Genomic DNA, 13,470 nt, shown 5'->3' on the forward strand with positions numbered 1-13,470 from the left:
ACTAATAGAAATGTGATCAGCGGGTCTGTTGGATTGATCCTTTTTTGACGATTAAGGCTATTATAAGTTTCGTTGACATTTTTGTTTACAACTGAAGAGCTAAAAGATCATGGAACACTCCCATCACTTTGCTAATAAGAATGTTCCAGAATGTTTTTTGTAAAATTCCATAGTGAAACCGTCAAAGACCGCCTTTTTGCATAAACCAAATTCATGTCCCAATTATTGTTTCTTCAGACTGTGCCAAAATTACGACAAGCATCAACTTTTCTCCATATTCCTGTTTAAAATGGAAGTGTTAAGTTAAATTAAAATTTGGTCCTCTGAGTTTTAAAATTTACCCACGGTTGCTTTTAAACAAAGTCGTTACATCAAACCATAAAGATTACATTCTGAATTTTTCAAAATCATAGACTAATTAAACATTCAATTTATCGCAAATGTACACCATTTCAATGTCAAATCACCACTATAGAGTGTATTAGAGAACCACTATATCCAACACACAGAAATGGGATCAATAACATACACATATACAGACATTATTCAAATTAACATACATGTAAAATTAAATCATTGCAGTGTGTACAGGTAAAAATATAATTAAATAAGTGAAACACACGCACACTAGAAGCTATAATAATTAATATACTTACTTACCCCTTCTTTAACTAAATAGTGGATTGGAAGAACGTATTATTGTTGAGTTTACCTTGAAGTTGCGAGAGATTTGAGCTTAGAGGTGAAAATGTGAAATAAGGACTTGAGAAAGTGAGTAAGTTGCCATAAGCCAACCATTCCAACCACCCCAAGACAACACATAATTGTTTCAGGAAATGCATTGTCATATGGATTGATCTCTATATAATCACTAAATGACATGAGGTTAACCATTTTAACTCCAAGCAAATACCCAATTGCTAAGGATACCACCGCTATGCACGTCGCTAAGGTCAATAGGCAACTACAAATCCTATTTTGTAACAGAAATCGGCTAACGATCATCAACATCAAACTCATCGATGCTAAGAAAGACACCGTGTTAATCCATAAGTATATCCAGTACTCTTCCTCTTGTTGGTAAACCATTATTGAAGTTCCAGCTGGTAAAACAACAGTTCTGTTATTGTAGTCACTTAAACTGCTATATAATCCCATCCCAGTATGTGTACTATTCTTCTCAAAGCTCGTATAACTGAATGAAGTATCTTGTTGCCAGACACCGCCTGGATGGTTAACTCCAGCTTGAAAAGTTACGGTTGCGATCACGGTAGCGACTAGCATCATTGTGACTTGCACCTCTTCAATCCAATTCCCTTTGTACTTTAAATTCTTCTTCCTCCATATCTTCCATTGCCCTGTCGTCTTTTTGGTGTACAATGCCATAGATTCTCGTCTTTTTCTTTTGGAGTTTCTTCTTTTTGTGAACTTTCGGGATTTTACACTTTCTTTTGTATTGTTTGAGGATGCACTACGATCGTCTATGAATGCTCTAGTTTTTATTTCTGGAATTGTGAGAAAATATCCTACCATCTGTAAAAGTAAAAAAATTATGTATCATCTAGTTGTTTGAAAATGACTTTCTCTAAGGGTGAAGGAGTGATTGTATCATTTATGATAGCTTATTGTGTTTGGGATACAAACTATTTTATTTTGGATAGAAAATAGTAAAAAACAAAAAAAGTTTGAGTTTTCTGGTTATTTCAATGTGGGAATTTCAATATGTCTCCACAAGACGGTATCATTTTTTAACACACCATTTATCATTTTTGAGCACACCATTCTTATCGGGTCTCAATTTCATTTTGGACTGACCCATTGGAATTTATGTATTGGCTCTGAACTTCTATCCGAGAAAACCAAATGGTAACTAGAGGAATATAACATATCCTACCTAAATTATAAAGAGTCTGAGTCTATGAGTTTTTTTACTATCGTGCGAAGTGATCTATAAAGTTGGGCCAAACATCCTTAAATCTCGTAAAATTGTTCCTTTGACTATCCTTCTACTTACTTCAATAATTGGCTTGTCATAGCCTAAGTACAAATTAGGAAATAATCCATTTAATTATAATTGAGTACACAGCTAACTACCATGTACCAAGAAATTTTGAATTCATGTATGAATCTAGCTTAATTAATTTCTAACTATTGGTTTTATAATCGATATAATTAATTAATAATTACTTTACCTCAATTCGTCGTAACATGAAAGACAAATCCAAAATAGTATTGCCCTCATCATCCACTATGTTGAGAAACTCTTTATCAATTAATAATGTTTAAGCAATTAGCAGCTTCATTCCCTGTAGATGGTTACCTTCCGCACATAAATGTAAAACAGTTTGACCATTTTTAAGCTTCATCAAAACAGATTGTGGCCTTGTTTTTATCAACAAGTCCATCATCTCAATATTCTCACTAATCACTGCGTAATGAAGAGGAATGAAGCCATTAAGATCTTGAACCAAGCAAGCAGTACTTGTGTTCTTCTCCAACAAAGCTTTAATGATCTTCATATCCCCATTATTTGAACAAGCTATGTGAAGTTGAGTTCTTTGAAAGGCATCAACTTCAGCAAGTTGAGGGTTGTGATCCAAAAGCAACTGAGTGAATTCAAGGTGGCCATGAGAAACGGAGACGTGTAATAATGGAGTCTCAATCGTAATGGAAGTTGTATACATCAAAGCTTTTTGAATGAAATCTGGATCGTCTTGAATGAGAGTTTTCAATATTTGTATACACCCAATCTTTGATGCTTCATAAAGCTTTCTCATAACATCTTCTTCCCATGGATGACATTTCTATTACAACTTGATTGTTTTGTGCATCATCTGAAGAATTAAAAAGTGGTGTAATTTCTTTTTGGTTGTCCTCCATTCTCTCTTATTAATCTCATTGATGTCTTTACTTGGCCTGTGGATATATGTGATATATATGGAAAGAGAGTAACAGATTCGATAAAAAGGGAAAGTTAAGTTTGCGATATTATCGTTGAAGTGAATCTTAAGTTGATATGCCTGTCCTACAAGGAAACATGGTCTGAGAGACCATTATACTAAAGCTAAATCTTTATTCCCTCGGTGAAAACAACTTTTTGTCACATCTATTTATTGTTAGTGCGATACACGTACGTGCCTTTAACAAATTCTCTAGTAACAACGGTAACACATCTATCTACTTTCACAAGGACTTTTTGCCCAATTTGATAGCTTTATTTTTCAAACAGCTATCAAAAAGATTCCCCCCAGATGAGATAATTGCACAATGCTTTTCCACACGTATATATACTCAATCTGATTTTATTTACGCTCTTAACAATCTTCTCCTCGAATAAAGAACTACCTTTAGTGTTTCCTCGTTCATCCAATCCCGATCTCCAGCAAGAGCTTGCTCTTATCAAAGCCTAGTTGTGAAGCTAGAATATAGAGTATAATAAAAATCATTTTGGCTATAACATATTTAGTTTTGATCACTACTTATCGCACCCTTAATCTCTCTTTCAAGTTTCAACCAAAGACCTACTCCTTCACTAGTAAACTCATTACTTCTTTTCCAAATCACTTAGATCAATCTCACCCACATAATAGATTATATACCATGGCTTGGGTACTAATAACAATAAAACCTCCACCTACATCAAAAATGGTCTGTGATATGATCTATTTTAGACATAAATTCCTGTAACTTACTTTTAGAACTACTTGAAATGAACTATATTAAAGGAAGATAACTGTTCTTACTGATATGCTCACCATCATTTTTTTTCTAAAAAATGTAAAACTTTGTTAGAAAGACGCGAAAGTAAAAAAAATAAACAGACACAAAAGAGAAGCACTAATAAAAAGGAGAGCAATAATATTAATCAGAAAAATTAGAATAATGCAGAGAGACCAAGGCAATAAGACAGAAAAACTTTTAAGTGGTTCTCACCCTCTGAACCCCACATATACACTGTCCGTGAGGGAAAATATGCATACTTTATTACTCAATCAAATGTTTCTTTCGCCTTTTACAAAGTTCTCTCAAATTGGAACTCTTTAACCACATCTCGCTGTCAGATAACAGAGCCAACTACTATACATATTAGAATCATGTACTGATTTGCTTAGATATGTATAATCATGCTAGATTTATTGATATGTAGAATATCTTTATAATATATCAAAACATTAAGGATGTTTTTCAAATTCTTACTATATTATTTACTCACCTACCACAAACAACGGTGTTAGTTGATGTTAAATTAACGTTTAAAAAAACGTCAACTAAGTCAGTGCCAAGAATAGGAGAAATTTTTTTGATATGTTATAGATGTCAAGTTTGTTAAGACAACAGACAAGATATTATCCACTTTGGATATGGACCCTCATGACATTGCTTTTGGTACCACTTCAAAAGGTCTCCTATCAATAGAGATAGTTATCCTCACTTATATACCCAAGATCATCCTTTTATCTAACAAATGTCGAATTTTGGTCACATTACAAAGTATATATGTGATAATTGGCTTGTTAAATCTTGACATTTTTTAACTATCAAATGTACTTTTTGTTGGAAGCGTTTGATGAACACCCCAAATAAGTAATCACCAAATAGAATATTTGATAGAAAACAAAAAACTTTTTGAAAAACTTGTTGTGTGTGAATACTTGGATGACTCAACTCACACTTGGATGATTTAGATTAAAACATTTCAATCCTATTTATAGGATTGTCATAAGAATAACTCATATCACAATTAAATACAACAAATTAAATCCTAGATTTAACTAAGGTGAAACTCTTACTAAATTAACTCTAACATTTTTAACTCACATCCTTCTCTAACTTACATAAATTAATTCACATATAACTTATTTATTTAAAACATGTTTAAATTTCAACATCCTCCCTTAAACATGTTTTTTTTGAAAAACTCCAAGCAAAGTTCTTAAGTTGTTAAACACATTAACTTTGAGTGGCTTCGTAAAAATATCTGCAATTTGATCTTCAGCCTTCACATATTCAACTTGAACTTCCTTCCTTGAAATGCAATCTCTGATGAAGTGAAATCTTGTATCAATGTGTTTGCTACGATCATGGAACACAGGATTCTTTGCTAAAGCAATTGTTGACTTATTGTCTACATGAATCACAGTTGGATCATCTTGCGAAATTCCAACTGTCTTTAACAAATTTCATAACCAAACTGCATGACAAACACAGGAAGCTGCAACAACGTATTCTGCCTCACAAGTGGATAATGTCACAATAGGTTGCTTCTTAGAACTCCATGTAAATGCAGTATTGCCAATGAAGAAAACATATCCACTAGTGCTCTTTCGATCATTAGTATCTCCAGCCCAGTCACTATCATAATAGCCTTCAAGCTTGAATTCTTTAGATGAAGAATAAAACAACCCATAGTCAAGCGTACCTCTGAGGTAACGAAGAATTCTCTTTGTCACTTTCAAATGAGTAGTTGTAGGAGATTCCATAAATCGACTCACCAATCCAACGCTGAAAAGAATATCTGGTCGTGTGCAAGTCAAATATCTCAAACTCCCAACCAAACTTTAGAAATATGAAGGATCAACATCATCTTCTTCTTCATGTTTAGACAGTTTGGTCCCAGTTTCAATTGGAGTTGCGACAGGCTTAGAATTCATCATATTGAACTTCTCTAGTATATCGTTCTTGAGAGATGAAAATTCCTTCCTCTGACTGCTTCACTTCAATGCCAAGATAATATGACATTAGTCCTATATCTGTCATTTCAAATTCTTGTGTCATTGCGTTCTTGAGATCTTCAAACATACTTGCACAATTTCTTGTAAAAATTAAGTCATCCACGTACAAACAAACTACCAAAATATCTCCATAACCATTAACCTTAATATAAAGAGAATGTTCATAAGGACACCTCAAATACCCATTATCAAGGAAATATTTGTTGATTCTGCTATTCCATATTCTTGGTGCTTGTTTCAATTCGTATAATGCCTTCTTCAATTTTAAAACTTTATCCTCTTGGCCTTTCACAGAATAACCAGGAGGTTGTTCTAAGTAGACTTCTTCTTCTAGATATCCATTCAAAAATGTCGATTTGACATCCATCTGAAAGATTTTCCAATTATTTTGTGCAGCAAGAACAATTAACAACCTTATAGTTTCCAAACCAGCAACGGGAGCGAATACTTCATCATAATCAATGCCTTTTCTTTGAGAATATCCTTTTCCAACTAATCTTGCTTTGTATTTCTCCACTTCTCCCTTTTCATTTCTTTTTATCTTGAACACCCATTTGACACCTACTGCTTTCTTTCCATTTGGAAGAGTAGAAAGTTCCCACGTATCATTCTTTTTTATGACTTTTATCTCTTCATCCATAGCAATCTTCCATTTGTCATTTTGCGAAGCTTCTTCAAAATTCAAAGGTTCACTGTCACTAAATAAACAAAAAAGAGTAAGGTTATCAAAACTTTGACTTAACTCTTCAGTTTTATCATATATGTCTCGTAAGCTTCTCATGCCACGAGGCCCTTCACTTGAACTTGCAGATGATGAAGATGTGCTTTGTTGTGGAGTGATTGGCGATGTTGGTGGAGAAGCAATGTCACTAGGCTCATCATGATCATCGGTAAAAAATAAAAATTTGTAATCTTCTAGTTCGTCATTCCAATTCCATGATGCTTCTTCATCAAACACAACATCGTCTTCTTTGTAACAGGATTATAAAGCTTGTAGCCTTTTGAGCTTGCATCATAGCCGACAAACACATATTTCTCACTTTTATCATCAAGCTTACTACGCTTTTGATCAGGTATATGCGCATAAGCCATGCATCTGAATACTCTAAAATGACCAATGGATGGTTTTCTTCCTGTCCATGCTTGTTGAGAAGTTTTGTTCCATAAGCTTTTAGTAGGGGAACGATTTGACAAGTACACTGCACACTCAACAGCTTGTGCCCAAAATTCTTTTGGCATCTTCTTGCACTTCAACATGCTTCGAGCCATGTTAAGTATTGTTCGGTTCTTCCTTTCAACAACACCATTTTGTTGAGGAGTAAATGGAACTGTCATAGGTCGACGGATTCCATTTTCTGCGCAAAAAGTTTTGAATTCATTTTTAGTGAATTCACCTCCCATGTCTGATCTCAAAGCTTTAATGTAATAACCACTTTCTTTTTCAACAAGAGCTTTAAATCTCTTGAACATGCCAAATACTTCTGATTTCTCCTTGACAAAGTAAACCCAAGTTTTTTGGCTGAAATCATCAATAAAGAATAAGAAATAATTATTCTTACCAAAAGAACTTGGTTTGATCGGTCCACAAAGATCCGTGTGAACTAACTCCAGTGGTCTCCTTGCTCTCGAAGATGATTCTTGTGGAAAACTCTTCCTTGATTGTTTTCCATGAAGACAACCTTCACAAAGTTGATCTGGATGTTTGATATATGGCAACCCTTTCACCATGTTCTTCCTGGCTAATAATCTTAAGCCATGAAAGTTCAAATGCCTAAATCTCAAGTGCCAAATCCAATTGGGATCTTTCAAACATGACTTTAAACATTGAGCAACATCAGTTGGAATGTTTAATAAAAACATTATATTTTTCGTCATTTGCACTTTAGCAATAATTTTGTCATGATTATCTTTTATCAAAAGACTATAATCCTTCATCAAAATATTATAGCCTTTCTCTAAGAGTTGCCCCAAACTCAAAATGTTGTTCTTCATATTGGGCACATAATAAACATTAGAGATAAACTCATGCTTCCCATTCTTCAAATTGATCAAAATTTTACCTTTTCATTTAACTGAAATTTTTGTGGCATCACCAAATACGATATCGCCACCAACAAATTCATCAAGTTCCACAAACATTGATTTACTTCCACACATGTGATTGCTTGTACCACTATCGAGATACCATGCACTGTTTTCACATGTTTTCGCACCTTTGCATGCTAGAAACAATGAGGAATCATCGCTTTCTTCATCTTCCTCAGCATAATTTGCATTTTCTTCAACTCTATTTTTGCATTCCCAAGAATAATGGCCGAATTTATGACAATTATAACATTCAACCTGTCTTTTGTCATACCTCCTGTCATTATTTGATCTTTCCCCACTTTACCTCGAATAATGTTGTCTTCCTCTACCTCTTGATGAATTTGTGTTTGAATTACTCTTATCAAATTTTCTTTGACCGTAGCTTCCTCGACCTCGATCTTTGAAATCACCACGCCCACGATTACCACCACATCCTCGGCCTCGATTTCCTTTTTCTAGCCTGTCTTCCTTGTCTTTTAATTTCAACTTTGACTGAAAAAGTTGCTCAGTCATCTGCTTGTTCTTTTTAAGAAGCTTCTCTTTATGGGCTTGTAGACATTGTACTCAAATCCTTTGATTCTTCAATAGCTACAACGATGAAATAAAATTTTCCATCCAATGAGCGACGTATCTTTTCTACTACTTGCTCATCGCTTATTGTCTCACCAAATCTTTTCATTTCATTTGCTACTACTAGCAATCTTGAAGTATAATCTGAAACTCATTCAGACTCCTTCATATGTAGTGATTCATAATCACCTCTCAATTTTTGAAGGTGAACCTTCTTGACTCGATTTACTCCTTTATACGTATTCTCCAAAATTTTCCATGCTTGATATGCAGTAGTTGCTTCAGAAATTTTCTCAAAATTGTTATCATCAATGGCTTGATGAATGATGCTGAGAGCCTTTTGATCTTTTTTTCTTGTATTTTGTAAAGCTTCTCGTTGAGCTTGATTCAAAGCTGCATCACTTTCTGGTTCTTCATAACGATTATTAACAATGTCCCACACATCTTGTGAACCAAGTAGAGCTTTCATTCGAATACACCAACTACTATAATTTTCGTTCGTAAGTCGAGGTAGTTGGAAGGGAACTAAATTGTTGTTTGCCATTTGCAAAACCAATTTTTTTGACTCCAAATTCAAGCTCTGATACCACTTTGTTGGAAGCGTTTGATGAACACCCCAAATAAGTAATCACCAAATAGAATATTTGATAGAAAACAAAAAACTTTTTGAAAAACTTGTTGCGTGTGAATACTTGGATGATTCAACTCACACTTACTAAATTAACTCTAACATTTTTAACTCACATCCTTCTCTAACTTACATAAATTAACTCACATATAACTTATTTATTTAAAACATGTTTAATTTTCAACACTTTTTCGTAAAAAAAAACTGACAACTTAACTAATACTTGATATATTGCGTGTCAAACTTGTATATATATATATAGTGAATGAAAAAATTTGTCCTACAAGAAATTTCATATAAGAATCACATCGATAAATATAAGAAAAACAATATTTATCAACCAAATAAATAACACAGTTCCAAACCTTAAACTATACTATCATATACTTATTACAAACTCATGCATGTTAACAAAGTTCATATGAACAATTTCTACTTCTAACAGTTTTTTTTTAATTCATTATTCCAATCCATCGCATTAAGAAATATTAAAAGGTCAACAACATAACCACACTCTCGGCTAAGAAACAAGTCATCGATTTCCATCAACTAAAGTTGGTCTTTTCAGAAAATTAATATAGCTTCACACAAAATCATAAACTAAACAAACTCTAACGCAAACTAAGCTTGTAAAAAGAAATAAATTTTAACAAGCTTATCAAACTTCTTGATTAATATTGATTTTCTACGAGTTAGATGTTTTATAAATTTTGTAAATGTGAATGAGAAAACTATTAGCAGTAGAAAAGTTTCCACAAATGTATAAAGGTATATATTTTTACTTTTAAAGAACAATTTCATCCCTTGATGAACTATACTAGTTTTGATCTATTACTACAAGCAATCGAGGTTTTTCCTATCACAAAAAGATATCGGAAGAAATGACGTCGGAAAATAAGCCTTATCCCGACGCCACTTTTTACACGTTAGGTAAAGGAACTACTTTTTCCGACATCGTGATAGAGTTGTTGGATAAGATGACAATATTTCTGACGTCTGGGTGAATAGCATCGGGAATAATAATTTATCCCGACGCCCCATGCACGCGTCGGGAACTATCAGTCGAAGATGTTTATAATTTTTTTAAATATATTTAACTTTTCCGGATGTCATTGTGTATGGAGTCAGTAGATGTTTATAATTTTTTAAATATATTTGACTTCTCCCGACGCCGTACATAACAACATCGGGAGAAGTTTACAATTTTTTAAATATATTTAATTTCTCGCAACGCCGTAATTTATAATTTGAGGGAGGGAGGGAGAGAGAGAGATTAATTTTTCCATTCGTTTGTTTAGATCTCATTCTATGTTTTGCAAAAAAAAAAAAAAACTTCCATTTAATAATGGAAGGTATTCTTTTAAAAAAAATAAAGGATCTCCCAACGCACAAATATAGCGTCGGGCCAGGAGATCCCTTGACGCTATATTTTGTGCGTCGAGAGATCCTCTCCCGACTAATTTTTTCCGACTCCAACCTCCATGCAGATTTATGTATTGGGAAATGATTTCCCAATGCTTTTTCATATATCTCTGGGCACCTTTTTGTGCGTTGGGAGACCTCCATTTTCTTGTTGTGTATGATTATAAATTATTTCAATAGGTATTTTCTCTAGTTTTACTTTTCTAATGAGGCTTCTTGCATCTTGACAAAATAAGTTCAAAAAATTAGGTACATAGCACAAACTTATTTACTTTTGCAAAAATGACAAAAAAAAAAAAAAAAAAAGCTCAACTCACTTAATACACTCGATACACCTGACAACACCTAATATGTACTCGATACACCACTGATACACATGACTTGATACACTTGATAAACTTGACACACTCGATACACTACTAATATACATTTGATACACACTTTGATACATGTAATATCCACTTCATATACACTTTGGTACACACTTGATATGTACACTTGATATAAACTTAATACATACATGATTTGGATTTATGATAAAAGATTTTGATTTTTTGTTAAAGGATTGGGCAAAAAAATATATTTATTGTAAAAATATAATATAAACTACAAACACATATACTATTATAACTAAAACTGAAATAATCTACATTACACCTAATTAAACACAAACTATAGTAACTCACTCCTTTCCCCAAACACCTTCTAAAAAACTATTTCGTGTTTTTTGGCCCTAAAGTTGATAAAGATCAACTTGTTTACAAAAATGTGCACATTGGTTTATCTACCCAAACGTCACATTACAAGAAAAAAAGGATCTCTCGATGTTTAAAATAGTTATCAAGAGATAAGGCCTTAAGAGAGACAATATCTCACGACGCAATATATTGTTTTTGGGAATTAGGAAACATATTCTAAAAAATGAGAACTCCCAACACCTTACTTAAATGTGTAAGGTGTTTGATGTAGCATTTTACTATCACATGTAAATTGGCAATCAAATGAAATTATACCAACATTAGTAGAAAAAGGGCCTACGATGACAGTCAAATGTTGTCATAGAAAGATTTTGTGACAGTTATTTGCAGTTATTAATGCGGCAATCATGGAAAGTATTTTATGACAGTTCTACAAAACTGTCATGAAATGTGTTTTTCATGACAGAGAATAAATTAATGAATTTATTATTTTATGACAAATTATAACTTTCATTATTTAGATATGATGACAGATAAAAATTGTCATTACTTATATTTATGGCAAATAATAACTGTCATTGTTTATATTTTATGCCAGCAAATAAGTGTCATTATTAATCTTGTTTGACAGATATTAAATGTCATTGTTTATCATTTATGACAATTATTAACTGTCATCATTTCACCTACCATGACTTTAATTAACTGTCAAGAAAAAGTTTTCAAAGACAGTTTTTTTAGATTCAAATGCATAATTGTATTTTCAGTCCCTGTTTTTCTTGCCCTATTTTTTTTAATCCCTGTTTTTCTTGCCGCTCTACCATTACACAAACCAATACAATCACAAAGTACTATATAACACACCCATATGGAAAGAAACGGTGAACACTTTAATATACATATATATTTTAAGATACACTTTCTAATATCTATACAATTGATGGTATTGAAAGCAATTAACAACAACCTGAGGCTTACGTTGAAACCCAAGAATCGAGAGAAAAACCATGATACTTTAGATTTTATTATTTTTCTTATGAATGAATACAATAGGTACAAAGGGAGAGAATAAACAGAGTACTATAGGAGTAAAAAAGGAAAAGATTTAGGAGATATTTAGGAAACAAAATCTTCTATATTATTCTTTCTAAAAATACTCTAAGGGAAAAGCCCTATTAATTCTTACACTTCCCCTTAAGTTGGGATGTAAATATCAATGAGTCCCAACTTGCTAACACAAAGGTCGAAATGTGGTCTGAAAAGCCCCTTGGTTAGAACATCAGCAACCTGTTGGTTTGAAGGAATGTACGGAATGCATATGCTTCCACTGTCAAGTCTTTCTTTGATGAAATGCCAATCAATCTCAACATGTTTAGTTCTATCATGTTGAACTGGGTTGTTAGCAATACTAATAGCAACTTTATTATCACAAAAAGCTTCAATGGTGTCTCACATTCCTGATGAAGATCTGACAAGACTTTCTGGAGCCAAATTTCCTCACATATTCCCAAACTCATAGCTCTGTATTCAGCCTCAACACTGCTCCTGGCCACAACACTTTGCTTCTTACTCCTCCAAGTTACAAGATTGCCCCAAACAAAGGTACAATAACCGGAGGTAGACTTTCTATCAACAACAAATCCTATCAAATCGGAGTCAGTATATGCTTCAATGGTCTTTCTATTTGTTTTTCTAAACATCAACCCTTTACCAGGTGTATTTTTCAAGTATCTCAAAATTCTGTTAACAACTTCCATATGTTTCTCATTTGGAGCCTGCATAAACTAGCTACAAACACTCATAGTAAAGGAAATATCAGAATGAGTATGGGATAAGTAAATTAATTTACCTACAAGGCGCTGATATTGTTCTTTATCAACTGGAGCTTGATCATCAGAGTTTCCTAGTTTACAATTGAATTTAGTAGGTGTATCAGCAGGAAGACATCCCAACATACCTGTCCTGGTTAGCAAATCAAGGGTGTATTTTCTCTGAGATACGGAGATATCTTCTTTAGATCTAGTCACCTCCATTCTAAGGAAATATTTCAGATTTCCCAAATCCTTGATTTCAAATTCATCACCCATTCTCTGTTTTAGTTGACTGATTTCTGTTTGATCATCTCCAGTCAAAACAATGTCATCCACATAAACTATTAGAATAGCAATCTTCCCTGTCTTGAAAACCTTAATAAATAAAGTATGGTCAGAGTGCCCTTGACTATACCCTTGGGACTTGACAAAGGTAGTAAATCTGTCAAACCATGCTATGAGAGACTGTTTCAGACCTTATAGGGATTTCTTGAGTTTATACACTTGCTGACCAAATTGGG

The 13,470-nt window shown here is 33.3% G+C and overlaps 2 protein-coding genes across 2 annotated transcripts; both read right to left on the reverse strand.

The window, feature by feature from the left end:
* Positions 1-450: 450 nt before the first annotated feature.
* On the reverse strand, positions 451-2,914 carry LOC107992044 (uncharacterized). The gene is made up of 2 exons (XM_017047635.2): positions 2,193-2,914; positions 451-1,533 (listed from the first exon to the last, which is right to left on the reverse strand). The coding sequence occupies exons 1-2, from the start codon at positions 2,208-2,210 to the stop codon at positions 709-711; spliced, it is 843 nt and encodes a 280-aa protein (XP_016903124.1). The 5' UTR covers positions 2,211-2,914; the 3' UTR covers positions 451-708.
* Positions 2,283-2,777, reverse strand: LOC103502013 (uncharacterized). Its single transcript, XM_008465807.1, has one exon. The coding sequence runs from the start codon at positions 2,775-2,777 to the stop codon at positions 2,283-2,285; it is 495 nt and encodes a 164-aa protein (XP_008464029.1).
* Positions 2,915-13,470: the final 10,556 nt, after the last annotated feature.

Source organism: Cucumis melo, chromosome 4 (assembly GCF_025177605.1).
Source record: "Cucumis melo cultivar AY chromosome 4, USDA_Cmelo_AY_1.0, whole genome shotgun sequence".
Lineage (NCBI taxonomy): Eukaryota > Viridiplantae > Streptophyta > Magnoliopsida > Cucurbitales > Cucurbitaceae > Cucumis > Cucumis melo.